This window comes from Bactrocera tryoni, chromosome 5 (assembly GCF_016617805.1).
Source record: "Bactrocera tryoni isolate S06 chromosome 5, CSIRO_BtryS06_freeze2, whole genome shotgun sequence".
NCBI lineage: Eukaryota > Metazoa > Arthropoda > Insecta > Diptera > Tephritidae > Bactrocera > Bactrocera tryoni.
In genome coordinates, this window is record NC_052503.1 from 5,645,585 (window position 1) to 5,670,766 (window position 25,182).

The 25,182-nt window shown below is 39.8% G+C and overlaps 4 protein-coding genes across 4 annotated transcripts in view; 3 read left to right on the forward strand and 1 right to left on the reverse strand.

The window, feature by feature from the left end:
- LOC120777081 overlaps positions 1–13,753 on the forward strand; it is a 63,802-nt gene extending 50,049 nt beyond the window's left edge. Inside the window, exons 2-5 of the mRNA XM_040108209.1 lie at positions 5,479–5,630; positions 6,195–6,273; positions 12,666–12,819; positions 12,993–13,753. Of these exons, the coding sequence (XP_039964143.1) occupies positions 5,479–5,630; positions 6,195–6,273; positions 12,666–12,819; positions 12,993–13,753 (1,146 nt within the window). The remainder of the gene's footprint in view (positions 1–5,478; positions 5,631–6,194; positions 6,274–12,665; positions 12,820–12,992) is intronic.
- LOC120777079 (elongation factor-like GTPase 1) overlaps positions 1–19,848 on the reverse strand; it is a 181,599-nt gene extending 161,751 nt beyond the window's left edge. The window contains exons 1-7 of the mRNA XM_040108208.1: positions 19,361–19,848; positions 19,070–19,303; positions 18,372–18,995; positions 17,964–18,310; positions 17,609–17,897; positions 16,756–17,542; positions 16,579–16,692 (exon numbers count right to left, since the gene is read on the reverse strand). Of these exons, the coding sequence (XP_039964142.1) occupies positions 16,579–16,692; positions 16,756–17,542; positions 17,609–17,897; positions 17,964–18,310; positions 18,372–18,995; positions 19,070–19,303; positions 19,361–19,723 (2,758 nt within the window). The 5' untranslated portion in view covers positions 19,724–19,848. The remainder of the gene's footprint in view (positions 1–16,578; positions 16,693–16,755; positions 17,543–17,608; positions 17,898–17,963; positions 18,311–18,371; positions 18,996–19,069; positions 19,304–19,360) is intronic.
- A 487-nt stretch (positions 19,849–20,335) lies between these two features.
- Positions 20,336–22,534, forward strand: LOC120778315 (tyrosine--tRNA ligase, cytoplasmic). The gene is made up of 7 exons (XM_040110109.1): positions 20,336–20,536; positions 20,595–21,033; positions 21,098–21,283; positions 21,410–21,590; positions 21,652–21,981; positions 22,044–22,161; positions 22,219–22,534. The coding sequence occupies exons 1-7, from the start codon at positions 20,336–20,338 to the stop codon at positions 22,345–22,347; spliced, it is 1,584 nt and encodes a 527-aa protein (XP_039966043.1). The 3' UTR covers positions 22,348–22,534.
- Positions 22,535–23,125: 591 nt separating this feature from the next.
- Positions 23,126–25,169, forward strand: LOC120777421 (probable glutamate--tRNA ligase, mitochondrial). Its single transcript, XM_040108722.1, has 7 exons — positions 23,126–23,322; positions 23,392–23,626; positions 23,682–24,092; positions 24,150–24,536; positions 24,595–24,743; positions 24,817–24,965; positions 25,029–25,169. Exons 1-7 carry the CDS (start codon positions 23,214–23,216, stop codon positions 25,149–25,151), a joined length of 1,563 nt encoding a protein of 520 aa, XP_039964656.1. The 5' UTR covers positions 23,126–23,213; the 3' UTR covers positions 25,152–25,169.
- The last annotated feature ends 13 nt before the right edge of the window (positions 25,170–25,182 follow it).

Below are 25,182 nucleotides of genomic sequence, written 5' to 3' on the forward strand. Positions count from 1 at the left end.
GAAAGGGCTTCGTCTTCCATCAGGACAACGCTAGACCACACACATCTTTGATGGCTCGGCAAAACTGGGAGAGCTTGGCTGGGAAGTTTTGATGCATCCACCATATATGTAGCGCTGACTTTGTTACGGTCAATGCAGAACTCCCTTAATGGCGTAAATTTGGCTTCAAGTGAAGCCTGTGAAAATTACTTGTCGCGGGTTTTCGCCGAGAAACCAGAAAGTTTTACACTGATGGAATAATATCTCTAGCGGACAAATGGCAAAAAGTGGCCGACCAAAATAAGTTGAAGTTTGATTAGAAATACGAAAAGACCTTTTTTACTACCCAATATTTGTATATCAAAATGACGAAAATGACGCGTCAAACTGATTTTTCGCATTCTCAGAGAGAAATGTTGCGATCTCTATCAAATTTCAAATTACCGATTTCGTCATTAGAACTGATCAAAAGTCAAATTTTGTCAGGCCAAAAGTCCATTATCCAAGTATTGGGTATTTGCACGGTATTGTACACATTGCTGTTTACAGTAACTTAGAATATTCATCTCGGCCAAAAAAACGAACAAATCGCAAACATTTTTTCAACAAAAATGCATCGACGAACTTATTACTAAATCGGTATGTGACCTATCGTGCGATTGAGAAATACCTCAATCTGAGTGGTTAAAATGCTTCGACAACCTTAATTTAAATTTAAAAAATAAGTACAAAATCATAAAATTAAATTATACAATTAATTATCTTAGCATAGTGGACAATAATTAGGAGGGTAAACATCAATTTCGTCATGTAAACAAACACGCTCCCTTTTTTCCTACATCAAAACAATTTTTTCGAAATTCACTGGATTGATAGTTTACATGCAAAAATTCAATTACGCGAGTGAGTGCGCCACAACAATCGCGGTGCATACAAATAAATTTTACTATATAAATAGGAGGTGCAACGTTGCCACAGAATGGATATTTGCCGTCATCAAACCGGGCGGGAGAGTGGTGTGGTGAGTGCCACAATGGGGCATAATCGAATGTACATATGATTAAAAAATTGTTATGTTGCACTTTGCAATAAGCATATATACACATATATGTGTGTTTGTGCAAACATGCAATTTCACGTGATCATCTGCGTGCACAATCAACGCTCAACTCTTGCGTTGCTATCTTTTGTGGTGGCATGAATAGAGGAGTGTTTGTATGTATGTGTTATTGCTTAGCAGCAAACAGGCAGCAAACCACACTTGCAGTACATATGAACGCCATCACATAAGCACTCACATATAATCACATGAGCACATTTTCGCCTTGCAACTTGCCAGTTGAATATCGGTGGCAATGTGTGTGAGTGTATGTCCGCGTGCAAAACGTGAAATTTAGACGTGTGTGAAGGTCTTGATTTTGATTAACCTCATTTTTATGCAACATGAGGCAGGCACTTAGGAAAAAAAATACACCACAACTACAATAGCAACAAATAATTGAATTATGCGCCCAACACGCGCTCGCGCACATGCCACACTGATAACAACTGTCGGATGTGGCAGATAGACAGGCGGACGGACAAGCAAATATACGCGTGCGTGCGTTAGTTAGATAGAGTGAAGATGGACAGGCTAAAGCGCTATCAGATAGTTATATATTTGCTTGTGTGCAGCAATACTAAATAACCGACGGCTTCAAGTCCTAGACAAGTTCGTGTTGCAATGTAATCCGGCTATTTTCGAAGTGTTCTTTGATATGAAGCACTTGAGCAACACGCCAAGGTAAAATCCATATACTCATATGAGAACATTTGTATGCAATGGTGGCACCAGTGTTCCTCGGTTGCGTACTGACCTGCTTACAAATAAATATAATATTGATTGCCTTTCGCCTCCAGTTTTGTTATCTTATAAATTTGACAGCTTTTTACATAGTTCTTGTACTAATCCACATTACATCAGTTCTGCACTAGTTACGAATTGGTGCAAATGAAAGTGGTACCCAACTAGTGTTTTTGATTATAAAATCGTAACATTTACTACGGCGTCTATCGTTGAAGTAAAAGTATAGACTTGCAAATATTTATGAGCTGTTATGTTCGTGCCACATGTGTGGCAGCTGGCTTCATTCACCGCAGTTAGGCTGCGTTTCAAGTGTGGCATGCCAAACGGCGGTAAAGTAAAAGCTTCGCGTTTCCCCCAAATGCCAAATAATAACAAGCAGAAGCCTCGTCATTCTCACCTTACAAGCTTGAACGGTTTTCCCGTATAATGTGCTCTTTCGAAGGAGGTAGTTTATGAAGCTTGCGCTTAGTTGAGAATTTGTGAAAGTTGTGTTTAACTTGAAGAGTTTTTTTTTTCTTTTATCACTTGGAAGGACTCGCAGGGATGTACCATTATCAATATGTGAGCTAACTAGTTATTTGTCCAGATCCAAGATCTTTCGAAGTGTTGACGAATTAAAAAAATAGAAAAAGAGCTCAGAGACAAAAATATCAATCAAATCGAACCAGACTTAAAAAATATCATAACTATACATAAGTACTATGTGAATCCAATATTTTTATACCCGGTATATTAAGTTTGCCCAGAACGAAACGTCGGAGATCAGCATTATGAGGAGGGTCAATTTAGCCATGTTCGTCAGGCAGTCTGTATATATTCAAACTAAGACCGCAATTTTTGAGATATCGATCTGAAAGTTCGCATACGTCCTTTTTTCCCCAAGAAACTGCTCATGTATCGGAACCGGCGATATCGTAGCACTATAGCATATAGCTGCCATACAAACTGAACGATAGGAATCGTGTTATTATATGAAAAACTTTTTTATTTGAAGAGATATCTTTAAAAAAATTTGGCACGGACTATTTTCCAACATAACGGTGCAACCTCCGAAGAAATTATTCAGATCGGACCAATATAGCATATATCTGCCATATAAACTGACTAATCAAAATCAAGTGCTTGCATGGACTATTTTGGATTTGTGAAGGGTATTAATAAGGCATCGGTGCACCCGAAGTCAACGTTTTTTTCTTTTTCTTAAATTCGTGTCTATAAATGTGCGTGCATGCTTAATTTGGCAGTAAGTTGCAAGTTTAAGTTCAAATATTCACGTTGTCTTCGTAAGGAAATCTGCAGCGCGTCGCTTATGTACAGTATGTCAATATTGCCACTTTATGCATTGTGTCGCAAATATTTGCACTTGCATTTAACGTCCAATGAGCAAGCAAATATTTGCGAATTTTATTACTACTGTGTGATGAAGTGCGTCCGGATATTTGCAAACCGCAGTGATGCAACAAATTAAGTGTTGCTATTTGATTGCACAATGAAATTGAAGGGAGTGATGATACGTACTGAATACTTATATAAATAATATCTACATGAATACAGACTCACATAGGAATAATATAGTCAGTTTCAGATATAATTCTCTATTGCACCTGATTATGGACAAAAATAAGATATAAGAAGAATTTTCACTATTTTAATTGTCAACTGATCCACTAAAACTTGGAGTGTGGTGAATCATACAAACAGCTCTCATAAATATAATCAACTAGAAATATAATTGGAAACAAAACTTTTTCAGAACCTTTTTAGCAAATAAAAGCATTTTAAAGCACAAAATATGTTATTGGTAAAAAAGTATTTTCGTATTTCGTAAAGTGAGATTTTAAGCTTCATTTAACAAAAAAAATTAAATTCGGGGATGTTAAAAAAATACAGCTTTTCAAAAATGAGTGAAAATAATGAAGAAATTCGCTATATTTTGAAAATTTTGGATAAAAAAGAGAAGAATGCCACGCAAGCAACCAATGAAATTTGTGAAGTTTACGGAGACGATGCTGTATCAGTCCGTGTAGCACAACAATGGATCGCTCGCTTCCGTTCTGGAAATTTCGATGTGAAAGACGCACGCTCTGATCGACCTATCGTAGAAAAAGTTAGTGAAATTATGGAAAAGATTGACCAGGACCGTGACATAAGCAGCTATGACATCGCTAACGAGCTTAACATTCATCATCATGGTTTTGAACCATTCAAAAACGTCTGGCTACAAACAGAAGCACGACGTTTGGGTCCATATGAATTGTCTGTGGAAAATTTAAAGAACCGAATTAACAACTGCGATTTTTTGCTAAAACGAAATGAAATCAAACCATCCCTGAAGCGAATGGAAACTGGAGACGAAAAGTGGACCAAATACGACAATAATATGCAAAAAAGCTCATGATCAAAGCCTGGTGAAGCTCAACAAATGGTCACAAAGCCATGATTGACGGCTCGAAAGGTTATGCTGAGTGTTTGGTGGCATTGGAAAGGAATCATCCACTATGAGCTGCTCCAGCCGGGTCGAACGATTGATTCTACATTTTACTGTCAACAACTGATGAGATTGAAGCAAGCAATCGCAAAAACATGACCAGAACTGATCAACAGAAAGGGCTTCGTCTTCCATCAGGACAACGCTAGACATACACACACATCTTTGATGACTCGGCAAAAACTGGGAGAGCTTGGCTGGGAAGTTTTGATGCATCCACCATATATGTAGCCCTGACCTTGCACCATCGGACTATTATTTGTTTCGGTCAATTCAGAACTCCCTTAATGTAGTAAAGTCAAGAGAAGCCTGTGACACTACTTGTCGCAATTTTTTGCCGAGAAACCAGAAAAGGTTTACACTGATGGAATAATGTCTCTCGCAGAAAAATGGCAAACAGTGGTCGACTAAAATGGTACAATTTGTTTATTTATTTATTAGTATAATATAAAAAAAATATAATTATAAAAAAAAATATGTTTATTTAAAAAAAACAAGTTGATTAGAAATACGAAAATACTTTTTCGACTACTAAATAGTATATAACTATCTATGTATATTTTTTTACTTCTTGATGACAGTCAGTGACCAAGCTAGAATGAAGATCGGGTGCCACTACCGTTGCACACTTACATACTTATACGGTATAACTCATACGCCATCAAAAATGCCTTTAAGAGAGTGGCCAAACGCTTAATATCTTTTACACTATGCTACCTGTCTACCAGTCGAGATTTACGCTTTTTAAAAATTATTTGCTTACACGCTTAACATATCACTAACAGCAGCAAATTTTTCAGATATTATGTGCATAAGCTTAATTGATTATTTGCTGCTCTTTTAACAATATGATTACACTCTAAAACTTTATACATATAAATATATACTCATACATATACATAGGGAGGATAAGAAAAAAAAAACATTAAAGCACTCAATTTCGCAGGAGTTACAATGGAGATTAATTTGTTAAGCAAATATGCAAGCAATGCGATGCAAAGTGGCAAAGCCAATCGCCGCATTTATACCATGCCATTCATGCCGCCGCAGCCATGCCCGTTTTATTTTCTCATTTAAGTAGTAAAACAAATTACTAATCTCTTTCCCATTTGATTGTGTTTTACTTTATTTTCGCTTTGTGTTTTTGTTCGTGGCTTCATTGCAGAAACCATCGGCCACCGCCAAGCCGACAAAGTATCACTATTATCCGCACAATCAACATATCTACTTGCTGCCCGAGTGCGCGATACAGCAGGTCTGCAATGCGGTCTATGTGCGTCTGAATTACACACAGCCATTATGCGCCTGTCCATCAAGGTGAGTACCACAACGAAACAACCTAAATTAGCAAGGATACATGTAAGTGCGAATGCGATCGTGTATGTGTGTGTGAGGAAAGCTTCATTGGACAACAACAAGCCGAGGCTTGAATAGACACATGAAGCAGTGCTTTGGAAGGCTAAACGGACAAGCCAACAGACAATCAAATATACAAGCTGACAGCCAAGCGAGCGTAGAGCGTTGAGCGGGACGCGGCTGAACGTGGGGCGAGCGCGAGCGGAACGAAGCGGCGTGGCGTGGCGCTGCTTGACTGGCCGTGTAATGGATACAACAATCTGCAAGCTGGCAGCTGGAAGCCCGGTTGCGCTGCCTAACATGCCACTTGCAACATGCCACATGCCAGCACCAAGTGCACGCCACAACCATGCTGCCTGTTGCCTGTTGCATGAATAGAGTTAAATAATTTCACAATTGATTATTTCATTTTATAAAGTGAATGCTTGAGCTCTTGTTTTTCTGTTTTGCTTCTGCAATTTAATTGTGTTTTCACAATTCTTTTATTGTTTCTCTTGTTTCATTACTTCTATGTTGGGCCACCAGATACCGTGATCCCTGCTCGGCCAGTCTGAATGAGGACGATCAGCATACAACGAAATTGGTGGGCGACAGCAAGAAGAAGGTAAGTGGGTGGGATGAAGAGGTGGCGGCGCATGCAGTTCGCTGCATTAATGGTTAATTCTAGACAAGTTTGTGTGTGTGTGTGTGTGTGGTTAAATGTGTTGGCGTTGTGCGGAAGTGCAGCAGCAAATTGGAAAAGTACCAGGCTAACAAGGAGTTGTTAGAATTGCTAAAAGCGCGGCGAACGGCAGCACAAGTTGATAGGGGTGGGAGTGTAGGAGTAGCAACGCGAGGCGTTCGATGCTCGTAAATAACAGACGGTGAGAAATGGAATTAAACGATGAATCTACAAGCAGTTAGAGTTTATTTTTTTGGTATTATTTTCTATTGTTGTTGTGTAATTATTTTAAATAAGCAGTTAGTCGTAAGATTAACCTGCAATGCTGCTGGCTTAACTAGCGGTTAAGTTAGTCCGGAGAGCACACAGAGCAGGAAAATTAAATGAGTATGAGAAAAATTCTAAAAATACAAAATTCTCAATTATTTTGATTATTAAGTAGTTAGCCCGACTAGGCAAGCAGGAAAATGTTTAGCAGTAATACTGAAAGTTTAATTTTTTTTTACCTTTTCAAATATTTCGTAAGTAGGTATAGAAGAAACGAGTGAAAAATGGGAAGAACAGAAGCTGCTCGCGCGTCCATATTTTTGGTTTCATGTTTGTTGCTAGCAGTGTTTTAAAAATGCGCTAGATGGCGCATTGATCATAATAGTTGCAGCAACTTTAATCAATCTATAAAAACAAAAGGGGTTTCTCTACCGATGCTGTTTTTTACTTTTCATTGGGAGCGTTTATTACGTGGCGGATCCCAAACCCAGTGCGCAACCCTTAGGAGGGAGCCTTCCCACTTTAGCTCGCTTTGAAACGAATGTTTTTTGGTTACCCAGAGAATAATTGGTCGAAGTCCGAAAGTCGTGAGCTGCTTGAGCCTTGAAATCCAACGTAAAATTACTCTTGCCAACAGGTGCTACTTCGGACTTAGTAGGCAATTGAGAAGTAAAGTCCTCTCTCGACGAACAAACCCCAAACTCTATAAGTCACTCATTATTCCCGTCCTGTTATATGGTGCAGAGGCTTGGACTATGACTACAACTGATGAGTCGATGTTGCGAGTTTTCAAGAGAAAAGTTCTGCAAAAGATTTATAGTCATTCGATGGAACGATGAGCTGTACGAATTATACGACGACATTGACATAGTTCAGCGAATTATAAGACCGCAGCTACGCTGGGTAGGTAATGTTACCCGAACGGACGAAAACACTCCAGCTCTGAAAGTCTACGACGCAGTACCCGATGGGGGAAGCAGAGGAAGGGGAAGACCTCCACTCCGTTGGAAGGACCAGGTAGAGGAGGACCTGGCTTCACTTTGAATCTTGTATTTGCGCCACATAGCAAAAAGGAGAAACGATTGGCGCGCTGTTGTTAACTCGGCTATAATCGCGTAAGCGGTGTCTACGCCAGAAAAGAAGTAAATATACATATATGCACACATACATATGCTTATGCAATTTTATGCACAATTCAATGCTAATAAATGGATATGAGTCCGGCCTGAAAATTGCAGCTTACCGCAGATCTCTTCACACTAAATCGTGAATAATCTAAAAGCGATTAACGTAGAACAGGAAAATAGATCAAAATGTATGCACATAATCTTCACTTCTCGCATTAAAAAGGGCCACAAAAATGTAGAAGAATTTATATCTCAGCGTTAAGTGCTCCAGCTGACAAGACCTGAGCACATGCATTAACTATACTGCAGTAGCTTGCTTAGCTTCAGCTAATAACTAAGCCAAGTCCCTTCGTGCAAATCTTAAATAATTTTCCCTAACCGCTTTTCACATCGTTAAAACACTAGCTTGGTCCATTATAAGCACTAAGAGCATTTAATTCAATTACCAGCTGGCGTAGAACGCAATACCCCCACACGCTCGTATTATATAAATGCAGCCTGAGGATGGCTTGCAAACCGATTCTGCACATTTTAGCGCCGCAATGCATTTTCGTCTGACTTAAATTGCTTTATTAGGCATAATTGCGAGTATTTTGCATTCAACAGCTTCATAACTGCTTCAAGTCGAACGCGCAACATGTGTTGCACAATCAGGCTGCAAGTCTATGGGATTATAATCAGATATTCTACTACCAAGCGTATACTTATGTGGCTCAATTCTTCTTTATGTTGCCACTCCAGTTGTTCGTGCGTGTGTGTGAGTGCGATAATCCACCGGAGCAGACTTCGGCACTGAACGCACTTAAATGCAAAATTATTTGCCTTGAGTGGCATCTGGTGTTGAGGCAATGTAAATCACCGGAGCTGCTGTGGGGATGACAAGAAAACGGAAATCTGGCAGTCCATTAAAGGTGTGAAAACTAAACTATTGTGCTTGGCACTAATATGCCGCACAGCCACTGAGCTTGTGACCGGAATAGATGCCCGTTTGCTCACAGCTGTTTAGGAAGTAAATAATATAGTTTTAGGAAGCCTATGCCTTTATTTCGAAAGCATTCAAAGCATTTCTTCTTCTTCGGGAGGAAAGTTCAAATGTCAAATTTTTGTATCTGCTGTTTTTCATAGATTTCGGTCGCTATTAACAAAAAAAAACTCGGCGAAAAAATTTAACACTCAACTTTTCTGTCGATAGCATATTTGCCGATTTACTATCCGATCAAATTTGACCCGGACTGATCCATTCCAACCTAGTTTAGGTAACACTGGCTGGTTGTCACGCATACACACACCTACAGTTTCTTTGAAATAGCAGGGGGAGGCTCATTATTAATACGAGCTGAAGTTTAAGTCGCGCAGGACGTCAACGCTGTTTGCGAACTTTAAAAGACACTTGATATCTAGTTCCGATACTTCATCCAGTAGATATCAAAGCCCAGTTCTAGATTCTAGTTCCGGACATAAGCAGATGAGGTGTTTCAGCGTCTCTCTCGTGACTACTTCTTTGCACTTTCTACTTATGCCATCATCAAAAATGCCCATACGGCTCTCATGTGATGCCAGTAAGCTGTGACCAGGGCAACATGGGATCATGTGAAAAAAGTTGCGTGCTGTCCTTCCACTACCTTGCACATCATCTTTGCGATCCTATATGCCCCTAAGGCATTTCTAGTCCCCCAGATCCGCCAGTCACCCTTTTCGGATATTTCGTAGCGGCGGCCCTTCATTCGTCAAACGCATCATTACTAATGAATAGACTTAGGCTTATGAATATAACATGAAAATTATCCAACAATCTAGCGAATGACGCTCTAAAAATTAGCCGAAACCCCAAAAACCAAAATTCCCTGAGGGCATTGAAGACCAGCGGAGGCTTATCGGAAATGTATGGAAAATTGGATTAAGCTTTGGCAAGCTTGTAATGGCTCAGGAACCGATAGCAAGTGATAATATAGATTTGCATTAAAATACGAGAAAGTGTATTCAGTCCGGGTCAATCTTGACCAGATGGCAAAATAATGTGAAAATTGATCGGTAATCGATCATCTCATATGTATTTTCTTCAGACAAACTGATTGTATTTTATTGTCTGTAGCATAAAGCTTTTCTCTGAGACAACTCTTTGCAAAGCATTAGTCAAAGCAGAGACAACTCAAAAGAACGGGTATAACTCACAACAGCAAGGTGGTAGTGTAAAACCAATTTGCTTTGATCCGAGATACAAAAATAAATTTCAATATTTACATTTCTCGTCTTACACTCTGCATTCCTGTCCTCAGTGGTTGAAAAAGCAAAAATTATAAACTCAGAGCTTTACTACTAAATATGTACCTTTAGGTTCAAAAATGTCTTCTTATCTCATCACCTACATAATATAAAGACACATTCGACAACCATTAAATTAGTCCATCAAAACCTCATTGGCGCTTTCATAATGGACCCACAGACAGCTTAGACATCCTTGCCACAAACAAAAATGGATAGAAATTTCTTTTGGAGATCATTCCGCCGCCTCACACAATATTTGTATCACTCATAAACCGCGTAATGAGAAGGCTTCTGCAGCATCTCATTTTCGACCATTTAAATGCACTAATGCATTAGTAATAGGACACCGCAATAAAATATGTGAACACACGGGCACACAAAGCGGCAGACAAACAGAATCTGCACTAATTGCGTAAATAAAGCAAATTATTGTGTGTCTCCCCTAATCACCAGGTGTCCGCCGAACGTCGCTGCTGTCAATGCTGCCGAGCACGCTGAGACTGATGCCACTCTCATTGTTATTGTTATTGTTGTTGTTGATAGTGCTGCTGCTGTTGTTGTTGTCTACCATTCTAACAACATCGCATGGCATCGCGTGAGACAGAAAAGCCTCACAGCTTTGGCGCAAATTAGACGGCAATTTGATGGTAGCTGGAAGTGGCGGAAGCCACGACAACCAAACAACAACAACCACGGCAAGCGCAGTCATATGCATACATAAATGCCAGCAGGCAGCGGAAAACATGCAAAAGCAGATGCCAGAAGAAAATTAGAAAAAAATGCAAAAAAAACAACAACAAAGTCGGAAATAAAAAACAGTGGCAGCAAGGCTTGCGGGCAGCGCGGTCGGGGCACATTGCTGGCCTGTTTCGCTATTTCACTGCGAAGGCAAGCCACGGCGTTGCTGTGGGCCAAGTGCGGCGCGGCGGCATGCTTGGAGGCGCATTGACTTATTCCGCAACCAGTTGAGCTGTTGCTGTTGTTGCTGTGGCGAAGCGCCGGCAGGCAAGCCGAGCTGTGCGCTATCTGGCCTGTTGCCGCTGGGCGAACTGTAGCAATGCTTTTTTGCAGTGTTTTCTTCTTTTTTTCGATTTCGCCCTGCTGCACTTTAGTAATTGCTGCTGCTGTTGTCGTTGTTGTTGTAGTTGTAGTTGTTGTTGCTGCTGTTTCGCTGGATAGCCGTGCATGTGCAGATATTTATTGTGCTTTGTTTGTTGTTGTTTTGGCTGGTGTTTCGCCTTTTAACATGCACTTTAGTTGCGGCGTTCGCTTGCTCGCTGGCAATTTCTTCGCGTCCGCACGGCGGCGTGTGTGGAAAAATCGTGATTAGCGGTTTTATTTGTCATTAAATGAGGTTTTAATGCTGTGCTGCCGCGGCGAGGCGCCCGTTCTTCAGGCATTGCGCCACAGAACTTCACTGGCGGAACGCGAAATTCGCCAAGAGGGGTGAGAGCTAAGACTTTATGGCCAGCAGCTAAAAAGATGGCGAGCTCCGACTTGGTGGCGCAGCAAGGAAACTACCACTGATATGATTAAAATCATAATTCGCTATCTTTTCGAAGGATTTAGAAGTTATCTGGGGTTTTAGGTTATGGAGATAAGATATGCAGAAAGATAGTAAATGAATGGAAAAATTAAATGCTCAACTTTTCGGTCGATATCATCCTTGTCGATTTATTACCCGATCAAATTTGACCCGGACTGGTCGATTCCAACTTAGGTTAGGTTACACTGGCTGGTTGTGACGCCATTCATAGATCTACGAGTCCTCTGTAATCTCAGATGGAGGTTCATTATTAGTACGTGCTGAAGTTTCGTCGTACCAAACGTCAACGCTCCTAGATATACAGAAAGATGGAAAATGCTTGGAAAATAGAGTTAACAAGTTTATGACCTTGAAACAAATGGATTAAGATAACACTGTAAAGAAGAACAAACAAAGAAAGATGAAGAAAACTGTTCAGGTCGGTCAAAGTCAACTAAGATCAAGGAATATCTCAACCGCTGAGCCTGATAAGGATTCTTAATCAAAGTCCGATAATCTAATTATATTTTTAACTGGATTTTTCGAAATGTTGACTATACAATTCCTAAATAAGCGATTCCTGACGTAATTAAAGTACGTTGTTTTAGCATTTGTCGAGGTCGGGTCCGGATAAAAAGAGGAACAAGCAGTTTATACTAACTTGGTGGTCTCACAGAATCAGCTATAAATAGTCGCATATCGGAAAGGATCGCTTATAAGATAGATGGTATTCAGAGATCATATAATATACTTATTTACCGATAACTCCATAAAGAACGCAAAAATAAAGTGATGAAATGAGAATATGAGGAATCGTCAAGAAAAAAATGTTTACAGAAAATATAATATTTCGCAGATTTATCAAAAAATCTACGAACAAAATCCACGGAACCAAAATTGAACAACTCATAAGGTTAGGGAAGAAAATAGTCTCATTTTCTTATCAACTGCTAGAAACAGGGGTCACATCTTAGCAGAAGTTTCAACTGCAGCACTGCACTCACTGAAAAATAACGGATGTTTCGCTCAACACTTTTAGACCACACGCATCACATTTTTCCATAGAATCTCATAATTTCTACATTTCCTTAATATTTGATGAAATCTAAAAAGTACGTGTACTTCCCTTCTCCGCTCTCTCCTTTATCAAGCAGGCAATCACTTTGGCGAAGACATGCGAGGCCACCACCGAGATGCGTGAGTGCAGCTCACCGAAGGACTGGTCTCTATTGGCACTGCAGAATATACGCACCGGCAAGTCGCACTATCTAATCATCTGCAGGTGTCCCGACCACTTCAAAATGGGTAAGCGAAAACAAGGCAGCAATGCAGAAAAATTCAGAATTATGCGCAATTAATAAGCAATTTTGCAAAGCAATCGACAATCAAATGTTTAATGCCGCAAAATTGCGAAATAATTGTGGATAATTACGATTTAATTAAACTAATACACATTTCATTGTTCCCCGAACGCGCAGAGGGTCCCATGGCTCACGATCAACCCAAGTACGCCAGCGTGCCCGGCATACGTGTCTTCGGCATGATGTGCGTCAAGCCCGGCTACTCGGTACGCAAGCCATCCGCACAGCCACCCAAGCGCTATCAGCTACAAAAGCCATTCTATCGTCCCAGCACGCAAAGCAGCAGCGCCTACATCAACGTACCACAGTACGGCGCTAAAGACACCTATGGCCGACCGAGCTCATCATCGTACGCCGCCGCAGCGCAAGCCGCGAGCAGCAGCAATTACCATCCGGAAAATAGCTTTGCAAGCCAACACGGCCAGGCCGGCGGCTATCAATACTTGAACCGGCCGGACAGTAGCAGCGGCATCAGCAACATTAACCCACATCAATCGGCCATTAATGTCGGCAACTACCGACCGGATACGCTCACTTCGATTAACAACTTCCAAACGGGCATCTATGGACGCAACAACGAACGCAAAGGCGAGACACCAATCGAAGCGGCCAAAGATGAGGACAAGTCGCTGAATACGAGCACACAACAGTCTGCGGAGACGGCAGCTGCTGCAGCCGGCGGCGGCATCGAGGAGACAACGTCGAGCGGTGATTTGGCGGCGGCCACGTCGCAGCAGCAGCAGCAAAACGAAGAGCTGGCACAATTGCGCGCCAGGCGTTCGGTGAACGATATAGCGGCCAACGATTGGGACGATGACACACCCGAGTTCCCATGGGATCGTGTTATGGAGTTCCAGCAGACGATCGTTTGGGATTGAGCTGAACGTACATAACATACGTGAACTCCGGTGAAAGGGGAGGACGTGGCGTATGAGTAATTCTTTTTTAATCTTAGTATAGAAGTGATCGAGTGCGATCTCGAGTGAAGTGGTAGAAGCAGGAATAAAACAAAAAACAAAATTTTATTGATAAAATCGTATATTATATAAATACGAAGGAGTTAAATAAAAGTAAAACTGTAAGAGTGTAAGAGCCGGCAGTTCTAGGCGGCGTTCAGGTTTTGTGAGACAAAACTTTAAAGTGAAAGAGGCGAGTTTTATAGAAAAATTACTTAATCAAACGATTACTGTGACTGAATGAACGATAAGAAAACTAAAAAAATTATATTAAAAAACAAAATTAAAAAATAAAACAAACAAAAATTGAATTTAAAAATTAAAAATTATAAAAATTACAAGTTAAAAAAAAATAATAATACTAATGACAGCAATAACAAATACAACAATAGTAGACGGCAGTATATAGCGTAATGACCATGTGGTATACATATATCAACAATTTTTAGAAAATCACGGGAAATTTCTGTTTACTCGGCAAAACTTTAAATTTTTAAGCAAATAACTATTTTTTAGCCTAAAAACATGAATTTGTTGGGCAACTCAGTAAAAAGTGTAACACATTACAACTCAAAAACCACTAATTCCCCCGATGATTCTTCGAAACAAAATTTTTCGTTTCTAACCTAGAAATATTTCTATTCGTGGTAGATTGCTTTCCGCGACACTGAGAAGGCAACATTGTTCTAAGAAATTATTATTTTTAGAAGGCAACTAAAAGTAAATTTATCGTATCAATTAAGTTCCACTATCGATAAACGTTTATCGATATACTAAATTACTTTTAGCGCGAATATATTTTAGCATTTTACTTTATATTATTTTTATATTTACTTAAATATATTAATTACATACACATTACAAATTAATTGAAGCATTTCGCGCTTGTTTTTGAAGTGCTTCGATGAATTTGTTTTATTTGTGCGCAACGCCAAGGAAACAGCTATTTTATTCTACTTGCGGTTTCTAACGTTTGCGAATTCGAAAATCGAAAATCTTAAGCATAACACGATTTAGTATTTACATTATGCAAATATTATTTATTTTGTACATTACATTTAAGCCGCATTTATTAGTAACTAATTTTAGAGATGACAGAAACGCAATCGATTGCATTTTGTACGATCCGCTTGTACTTTGTAATAAATTATTTTTTACTAAAAATAAAACTGACGGTCTTTTATTGATTAAATAACGGGTTTCAAGGTGAAACAAGGTCATATTTAGTTGCGATTACGGACCAACGATAAAAGTTTAGGTTCCAAATGGAATAAGGCTTAAGAGGATAGCTGAAGAGGCAAGTAAGTTCTATAACGGTAAAAAGTTAACTACAACACAAAGTGAACGGAGGAGTTATAAACAAAAATTTGGATACAGAAAAGAATGACATGAACACCATTCATTTCCCTATCATCATCGGGGTTTTGACCGACCAGAGGATGGAGATGACTTTCCAGTTTCTCTAGATGTACAGTAAGGTAGCTTAATAAAAGTTGTAGCGATTGATATGAGAATCGCAAAAACAATATTTATTTCCGTTCTTTCCAAAGCACTCAATGAAGACCAGTCAGGGTACTCACACTCAGTTCTGTGGAGCTGAGATAATTTTTCCTCAAATTTTATGACGGCGGGATGATTGTGATATGAAAAATTCTTCAAAAGATAATGTTGTTATTGTTATAGCGGTTATGTAATTCCCGGTTGGGTGATTGTCAACGAATCCATCTAACTGTAAGCCGGGAAAACGTGATGTTTCGACGGGATCGGACCACAGAGAGAAGAGCGTTAGATGAGTGGGGTTCGTTGGGCATGCAAAGAGGTGATTAGTGTCATGCGGGGACTCATCGCATGCTAGACATATGTATGTATATTTAGTACGTCGGAGTCGAACCTGGATAAGTAGGAGTTTAGGTTGCTACAGTATCCATAGCGAAGTTGAGCAAGAGTTACTCTAGATTCTGGTGATAACTTCAGCTCTTAGTCTGCAATGGGTGGTGGTTTGAGTCCAAGCACGACATTGACTGAGAAGGAGTCAGTGAAGGTGTTAATGGCGGTCAGTGCGTGTCTGATGTTAGTTGCATCCGAAGTCTAGTCGACGTACTGTTCACTGTCGGCCTAATCAAGAAAGAAGCTCTTGATGTTGCAAGGAGGTGGCTCGGCTTCAAACAAACGACTGCAAGAATAGTTTCAGCGAAAACATCACAGCAGAAACTGCTTAGAGAAGAGTTAGTTATGTTCCTTGCCCAGAAGCATACGCACCTCGCTGTGTAAGTGAGACATCAAGAGGCATCCTGTGATAATCCGGTGTGTAATTTTTAACACGTCGGAAGCTTCTTCGTCGGCATATCGGTGCGACGTATTTTATGACTCGCCGGCCGGTTTTCAGCAAGGTTTCTTTGTCTTTTCCCCATGAACTGCCGGCTAGCGACTTTGAGGATTTTGCTACGACACTGTACTTTGGTATTTATCACAGTAGCATAGACTGTCGCGTCTTACACATCATAAATCATTGAATTATTGACAGTCAAAAATTTTAGCTTTAACGTTAGGATACAGTGTGTACTACTTTGTCCAGTTCATGAACATGGACGCTGTGGATTTTGTCAATATAATTTTCGTCGTCTCTCCAGCATTTGTAGTGCATTTCAAACAGACTTTTTGTATAATAACACAAATTCCTGCACCGTTTGCGCTTAACCTCAAATAATTAAAGCAACAAAACAAAGAAAATTTAAACTTTGGCTCACCTAAAACTTCTGCATTTACCACAATTGTAGAACTGAACATAGGGCTGACCAAACGTTGCGGTTGCGCCTGGAATGCCATGCGACAAGATTCCTTCACTGCAGTCAGCACTTGGCCTTGAAGAAGAAACGCATTCAGGCTTTTATAAACGTACGAACAATAGATACCGTTTGACTTACCAGAAAATGGACCAAAAGACCTGGAATTCAAGTCGTCTCCCTCCTCGACCGACCACTCGAGCACCACAAAAGCGACGCCTTGCATCGGCTCTTCGCAAAGTGGCCCAGCAGCGGTCGCCAACTGAAAGCCATTAACAAATGAGCTATTATAATCTCTGCGCACATCACTCGCCACTTTAGTAGCGGCATCATTATCCGTTTGGTTCATCAACGACTGCCAAAAATTCGGTTGCTCATAGTCGCTCAAATTAAGGAGAATATTAGTACCGCAATTGTGCGGACCGAGTGCCCAGATACGATCCACCAACTTGCTCGGCATTAGCTCCGACAGACCCTTAAGTTCTAATTCAGGCAAAGTGTTACAAATTTGCCCTCTTAGCTGAGCTATAAGTGCGACGTATTTTTCAGAAACTGCAACGCCTTTGCTATTTGCTGTCAACTCTTTAATGAAGCTGTGGTATGTTTCTAGCACAGTAGCCGTAGATTCAGGCAGCGGCAACGCTATAATGCGTAGTGTGCCCAACTTGTTGGCTGTTTGCTGTGTGATAATCTTTTTAGTTATGTCTTTATCGCTGGCCGTCTTTACTATAGCCATATTGACCATATCCATTGTAGCTTCAGGTACTATGGTCTCACGGAAAGACACTATAGGTTCAGAGACATTGATTTTTATCTTGGCATAGCTCTCTTCCAGGTCGCGCACACACTTCTCCACATGCACTTCGCCCAGAGTGGTGATAACATGCTCACCGGTGGGCGCCATCGATACTTGCACACATGCATCAGCCTGCAATTTTCGTAGCCAATGTTATATGTATATAAAATTTTTTTATTTTCAAAAGGGATCACTTACCTGATTCAACAATTTAAGACCCTTCACAAGTTTGGGTAAGTCTTGCGGATTCACTGGCTCAATAGCCACACGCAACACAGGCGTAGCCATCAGGTTGAGTTCACTAAACGATGTGCAGTTCATGGTGCTACTCAATGTTGCTGTCTTGATGATATCCTGATCCAGGCCGCCAATGCCCACAATGTTACCAGCTGGCACTTCGTCCAGCGATTGCAATTCACCGCCCATAAACATGTACAGATCTCCGATCGTCACCTCGCTTATGTAAGGCGAGTCCAAATTTAACTGACTAAAATGTTTGTAAGTAACTTTTAATAGTAAATGGTATGTATGTGTGTGTGTGATAATTGCATACTCTTTATTTCGAGGGTCATGTTTAGGTGCTAAGTTGTACAAGCGCATGCCCGGTCGTAGAGTACCACTGAAGATGCGGGCAAATGCAACAAAAACGTGATCAGGCTTTTCTGGTTCTTCTTGTCTGGACTCTTCTTGACATTCACTGCTGCTTGAAGGCACAACGGACGTTTCTGCAACATTCAATTGTTGTACGCCAGCCGTAAGATTTTCTAAATTCGCATTTTCTGCCGCTTGTTTACGGGCTTCAATGCGTCGGCGCACTTCTTCTCGTCGCGCTCTCAGTTCCTCTTCAGTGAGGTGCTTCTCCTTATTTTGCGGCAGTTGTGAGACATGCACAGGTGCCATCTGAAGATAATAATATGGTAAATGAAGGCGACTTGTAATAAAGCTATAAATAGAATCATACCTTGGAAACAAATACAATGATGTTTTCACTTTTGCTGTCGCATCTTTTGAACTCTTCTTTTAGCAATAATGTCTCCGGTGGATAACTGTCTAACTTGGCATTTTGTTGAAAAAGTAGCCTTTCGGCGCGTTCATCGGAGATTACATTTGGTGCGGGTACATGTCGCACCACCATCTCCAAGACGGTGCGATCGATGGGCAGCCAGTGACCGAGCACAGCCTTTATTTGAGCTTTGTGATCGGTGTTACGCAAATCACGCGCTTGCAGTCTAATGCCTAATGTGTCGGCGACGCTTTGAAGTTTTACCATATCCTTACGGAATGCTACAACATCGTAGAGACCCCATATATTATCTAGTATGCACTGTACGAATATCGGTTTCTTTGCTTTTTCCTGCGCACCAAGAAAGGCACGTTTCTTTTTAACATTGTAATAAAAGTCGCCCCAAAGTACTTGTTCCAAGTCTATTTGCGACATTTCTAAACGGTCTGCAAAGATTCTGGCAAAGTCGTTCACTGAGAAAGCCCAGCCGTCATATGCAGAGCAAAAAATAACATTTCCCTCAGTTGGAGAGAAATATAATTTTGAATCGTCTGCATCTTCTAGCGCCGACTCATAGTGGTCCTATGAAAATATATTTAAACATAAACAATTAATTGAAAAAAGAAACGGTCCAAAATGTTTCACTTCACACACACCTTATTAGTGATATCTTCCTTTGCTAGCACATCCGAAGCAAATATACTGCCGAGTACAGCATTTACTCCCTCTAAAACTTGGCGTATGTGATAATAGGCATCTAACGGTTTAAGCTTCCTTTCCATTATGAGGCGGTCAATTTTATTTAGAACCAAAACAGGCTTCAGTTGCTCTTTGTAAACTTGTTCTAAGCATAAGCGTGTTTGCGGACAAACACCTTCGATTACATCAACCTGTGCGCAGAATAAATTTTAGAAAAATTCCAGTACTTCAGCACCCCATTAACTTACCACAACGATGGCGCCATCGCACAAACGCACAGCTGTGGAGACTTCACTCGAGAAGTCAACATGTCCAGGAGAATCGATGAGATTAACCAGATAATCTTGTTCGCTGCCATTTTCAGCATTGCCACGGTAATGCAACGATATGCTGCTGCTCTTCATGGTAATGCCACGTTCCTGCTCATCTTGACGCGTGTCCAGGTAACGTAGTTTTCCTGCCATACGTTGAGAAATTATGCCATTGCTAGCAACAAGTGAGTCAGCTAGTGTGGTTTTTCCGTGATCGACATGTGCTAAAATGCAGATATTACGCACACGCTCGATGTCTTTTTGGAGATTTACCAACGAATTTGGGTCTATTACGGGCATCTTTATTCTATAAAAATTAAATACAATTTTATATAAATGATTTTCACTCGCGTACTAAAAAAAAACAAATGAAACGAATGTAATGCAGTCGCACCGCTAATATGCACGTGTTTTGTTTACAGTTAAGTATTTCGTAAATAAACGGAATACCAATAAGAATGTGAAATTTCGCGACCAATCAGATGTTTTTTGTTTACATCCAAATGGTGAAATTGGAAACGTCACCATTCACAATTGTCAACGATGTTAATGATTAACACAATGAGAACGTAAAAAATTCCAACCACACTAGTGTTCTGTTCTGAAGCGCTTATTATTTGAATATGAATTTTAAGCAAGCCAAAAGGTCAATCTAGTATCTAGTTGAAATAAATACTTTGTGAAACTAGCAGTTTTGGGAATGCAAATCGTAAGTACTTAAGAACCTTGGCAGCTCTGCTCAGGTGAAGCTCAGCTGAGTGTCTGTCATAATATGCTGACGTTTATTTTGCACGTTGCTACATTGCAATCGGTATTTCTTTCACGAAATTCTCCACTTGAAAGTGGCAAAAGCTTTGACTCATAGACATAAAGTAAAAAAAAAAATAATAATAACGCGAAAGTCACTTCAAAATGGTCGAACTAACTCCAGAGGAAAAGAAACAGTTGATCACCCGCAACTTACAGGAGACCCTGGGTGAAGATAAACTTAATGCAATACTCAAGGAACGTGATTTGAAAATTTACTGGGGCACTGCCACCACAGGCAAGCCACATGTAGCTTATTTTGTGCCTATGTCAAAAATTGCCGATTTTCTCAAGGCCGGCTGTGAGGTAAGGACACTCTTCTAAAACAGAAATTTTTTAACCACTAACTCGGCATCATTTTTAGGTCACTATACTCTTTGCTGACTTGCACGCCTATCTAGATAATATGAAAGCCCCATGGGCACTACTCGAATTACGAACACAATATTATGAAGCAGTCATAAAGGCAATGCTGAGCTCCATTGGTGTGCCATTAGACAAATTAAAGTTCGTTAAAGGTACCGATTATCAGCTGTCGAGAGAATATACTCTGGACGTATATAAACTAAGTTCGGTTGTAACACAGCACGATGCGCGAAAAGCTGGTGCCGAGGTAGTGAAACAAATAGAATATCCGTTGCTTTCGGGTTTGCTTTATCCTGGGCTGCAAGCTTTAGATGAAGAGTATCTAAAAGTAGACGCGCAATTTGGCGGTGTTGATCAGCGCAAGATATTTACATTCTCTGAAAAATACCTGCCACAATTAGGTTATGAAAAACGCATACATTTCATGAATCCAATGGGTAGGTCTATATGTGTTATTTGTTGATTCAAAAACTAAAAATTAACATTTTGGGCCAATTATAGTTCCCGGTTTAGCCGGCGGCAAAATGTCCTCATCCGAAGAGGATTCAAAAATTGATTTGTTGGATTCGCCCGCTAATGTTAAAAAGAAGCTAAAGAAAGCTTTTTGTGAGCCCGGAAATATTACTGACAACGGTCTTTTGTCATTCGTGAAGCATGTGTTATTTTCGCTTTTTAAGGAAGGTGAAGGTGTGTATAAAAATATAATTTAGTTCGCTGATAGCATTCAGTCCAATTTTATATGTATTCCACTATGTATTTTATACAAAAGCATATATATTTTTTATAATAATAGACTTCAAATATTCTAAATAGGTTTTTCGATAACTCGTCCTGCCGAATTTGGTGGTGATGTAACATTCCTTAACTATGCTGACTTAGAGAAAAGTTTTGCCGACAGTGAGCTGCACCCTGGAGATTTGAAAGCTGCCGTTGAAAAGTACATTAATAAACTTTTGGAACCGATAAGAAAAACTTTCGAAAGCCCGGAACTACAGTAAGTACTTGATCGCTTACGTAATTAATTGTATTATGAAATTAAATTTATTGAATTGTAGAAAGCTTAGTGCAGCTGCTTATCCACCACCAGGTAAAACGAAAGGTGGAAATAATGCGAATAACGCGGCAGTCGTTGAAGAGGATGGGCCTCACCGCTTGGATATTCGTGTTGGAAAAGTCGTCGAAGTGTCTCGTCATCCAGACGCAGATACTTTGTATGTATTAAAAATCGATTTTGGCGAGGAACAACCACGTACCATTATAAGTGGGTTGGTGAAATTTGTAACAATCGAAGAATTAGATCAACGATTAGTGGCCGTGCTGTGCAATCTGAAACCATCTAAGATGCGTGGTATATTGTCCGAGGGCATGGTGCTCTGCACATCGAAGTATGTAAATTAATATTTCGATCTAAAAATGTAACTCCAATTTACATATATAATTTATATAGCGCTGATCATACTGTGGTAGAACCTATCATTGTGCCAGCTAGTGCTACACCTGGTAGTCGCTTGGCTTTCGAAGGTTACAGTGGTACCCCTGATGAACAATTAAACCCCAAAAAGAAGGTACGAATTTTATATTATATTGGCAAATGAAATTTTACGGTACTATATATATTTAAGGTTTGGGAGAAATTATCTGTGGATTTAAAAACAAATGCCGAGGGTGTTGCTGTTTGGAAAGAAAACTTTTTACTTACACCCGAAGGAGAGAAACTGACCAGCAAATTAGCGAACTGCAACATTAAATAAATGGAATTGGTTATGCGTGTTCATGTGGTGTAGTTTTAGAAAGTCGATAATACATATATAGCTACTTTGCATCATTCAATATTTATTTGCAATATTACTTTTATATGCGGCATAATAAACACGCGCTTTCTATAGCAGAAAACCCAAAGATTATATTGATTTGATAAAATAAAGAAGTAACGAAATTGAACTAGTTATAAAATTATTTAATTATAACCATATTAATTTTTAAGTGAGGTTATATAAGATTCTGAATTTTTTCAAACTATTTTGTTAATATAATATCAGTTAAGACCGCTAGTTGTTGATAACAAAACTTCTGCTATATACCAGGTTGCGCTAAGACGACATCAAAAAATTATTCCATTTAATTAGCTTTACTGTACAATCTAACTAAATACTTAGTGGTCCTATACCTTAATGAACCCCACACTTTATTTATTTTATGTTAATTGTGCCGCAGAAAGCAAAAACTTATTAAGACTATGGAATTAGGTATTCAGTGATTCACGTCACAAAATAGTACTTACCAATGGTTATTCGTGCAATATCTGATATTTTTAAACTAATATATGAATAATCTAAACTTTCACTCACTTCCTTCCTTCGAACCGACAACGACAAAACTGAAGCTTCCGCCAACAGGTCCGACTATTGTAACCTAATAAAATATATTAACAATAGAGCAGATCATTTTCTGTGTTTTGTTTACGAATAATTATTTTCTTGACTTCTGCGAATCTATTGTGATCTTATTTACAACTTTCAATGTCGGAACAGCTGACGTGCGTAAATTTTTCTCAGTTATCGCCGGCAATTAGAAAATATACAAATTTTAATTGTTTTGAATGAAATATTGGCAATAAATGTATTTCCAACGCGGATTAACAACGCTTTTAACACAATGCAGCCTCCGAAGTACAAAGCGATGGACACATAACGAAGTGCGTGTGCGTTTCGCGCCTAGTCCAACAGGTTAGTAGCTGTGAATTCCGAAATACTTGTTTAAAATAGTAATATATCAAAACTTACAATTTCCCCAAGGTCACCTGCACTTGGGAGGACTTCGCACAGCATTGTACAATTATTTATATGCACGTAATAAAAACGGAAAATTTTTGCTACGAGTAGAAGATACAGATCAAACGAGACTGGTGCCAGGTGCTACTGAAAGTTTGATTGAAGATTTATTATGGGCAGGCTTGCACATCGACGAAGGGCATGGATTTGGTGGGGAACGCGGTCCATATGTGCAAAGCCAACGCATGACATATTATCAGTGAGTTGGCCGTTTCCTTAACTTACACTTCTAATTATTAGATAATTTCTTACAGCGACGCTGTTCAGGCATTGCTAGAAAATGATACGGCTTACCGCTGCTTTTGCACCGAACGACGTTTGGATCTGCTACGTAAGGAAGCAATTCGTACACGCCAAATACCACGATACGATAACAAATGTCGCTACCTAACACCCCAACAAGTAGCCGTTTTATTGGCCAAAAACACTCCATATTGCATACGATTTAAACTAACGTCTCATGAGGAACCATTGCAAGACTTAATTTACGGTCCTGTATCGCATAACGTTAGTGAAAGCGAAGGCGATCCCGTTATTATAAAAACCGACAACTTTCCCACATATCACTTTGCGAACGTAGTGGACGACCATTTGATGGGCACAACACATGTATTTCGCGGAGTTGAATGGCAAATATCGACTACGAAGCATTTATTGCTCTATAAGTGAGTATGTTGAATTTAGAAAAAAGCGTTGATCAAATATACTTCTCTCTATTACAGAGCATTCGGCTGGCAGCCACCATTGTACGGCCATCTTCCGCTTTTGGTCAACTCGGACGGCACAAAATTGAGTAAACGCCAAGGTGATATTGGCATTAGACATTTCCGTGAAAAAGGATATTTCTCCGAAGCGCTCGTGAACTATGTGGTCAGTGCTGGCGGTGGATTCGAACATACACCAGGACAAAAACAACTAATTTATTCGATGGATGAATTAGCAGAAAAGTTTGACATTAAGCGCGTTAATTCGCACCCCAGCCGTTTAAATCCTGATCTGCTAAACGACTTCAACCGTTTGCACATACTCAAAATGCTGCAAACAAAAACTAGTACCGAGCTTTTGGTGCAGCGCGTACAGGTGTTGGTGCGGCACGCTTATCCCAATGAGTAAGTAATTTAAACTCTTTATGTAACCGACTTATAATTTAATAGTTTCTTTTTGTAGACGTAATCTCGATTTGGGTGATCAACACATTGAAAATGTCCTAAAATGGGCGGCTATGCGTTTGACATTCATACAGGACTTGACCGCGTCAAAGCTAAGTTTCCTTTGGGTCCGGCCTGCAGACTTCAAATTGAAACACATAACGAGTGGTAGGCATCAGCGCGTAATTAATATTTTTTTTAAGATATTTCTTTTCTAAGTATTATTTGCGTGTTTCATCAGATCAAATGCAGTCGTTGATAGACAGTTTAGTGGATGTGGAATTCACAAAGGATAATCTTAATCAAAAACTAAAGGAATTTGCTGAGGTAAATCATCTCAAATTCGCTGTTTTCATGAAGACACTCCGTTCAGCTTTAAGCGGTTTGAAGGTAAGTATTTGTTTTCCGTACCAAAAAATATAAAGAACTAAAAACCGAACACGGTAATTATAGGAAGGTCCAGGTGTTGCAGAAATGATGGATATTCTTGGGAAGGACTCTGTATTGCAGCGTCTTAGAAGCACTTTAAATGTGCCAAGCACGGCAGAAGCGGCAAAAGCCGCCAAAGAAACATAGCCCTTGTTAATCTGTAAATAAAAGTTAACTA

Coding starts and splice junctions, on each gene's coding strand:
- LOC120778315 (XM_040110109.1), top strand. CDS start 20,336: ATGGTCGAACTAACTCCAGAGGAAAAGAAACAGTTGATCACCCGCAAC. Junction 21,284..21,409: donor GCTTTTTAAGGAAGGTGAAG/GTGTGTATAAAA, acceptor TATTCTAAATAG/GTTTTTCGATAACTCGTCCT. Junction 21,982..22,043: donor ATGGTGCTCTGCACATCGAA/GTATGTAAATTA, acceptor TAATTTATATAG/CGCTGATCATACTGTGGTAG.
- LOC120777421 (XM_040108722.1), top strand. CDS start 23,214: ATGTATTTCCAACGCGGATTAACAACGCTTTTAACACAATGCAGCCTC. Junction 23,323..23,391: donor TTTCGCGCCTAGTCCAACAG/GTTAGTAGCTGT, acceptor AATTTCCCCAAG/GTCACCTGCACTTGGGAGGA. Junction 24,537..24,594: donor CGGCACGCTTATCCCAATGA/GTAAGTAATTTA, acceptor TTCTTTTTGTAG/ACGTAATCTCGATTTGGGTG.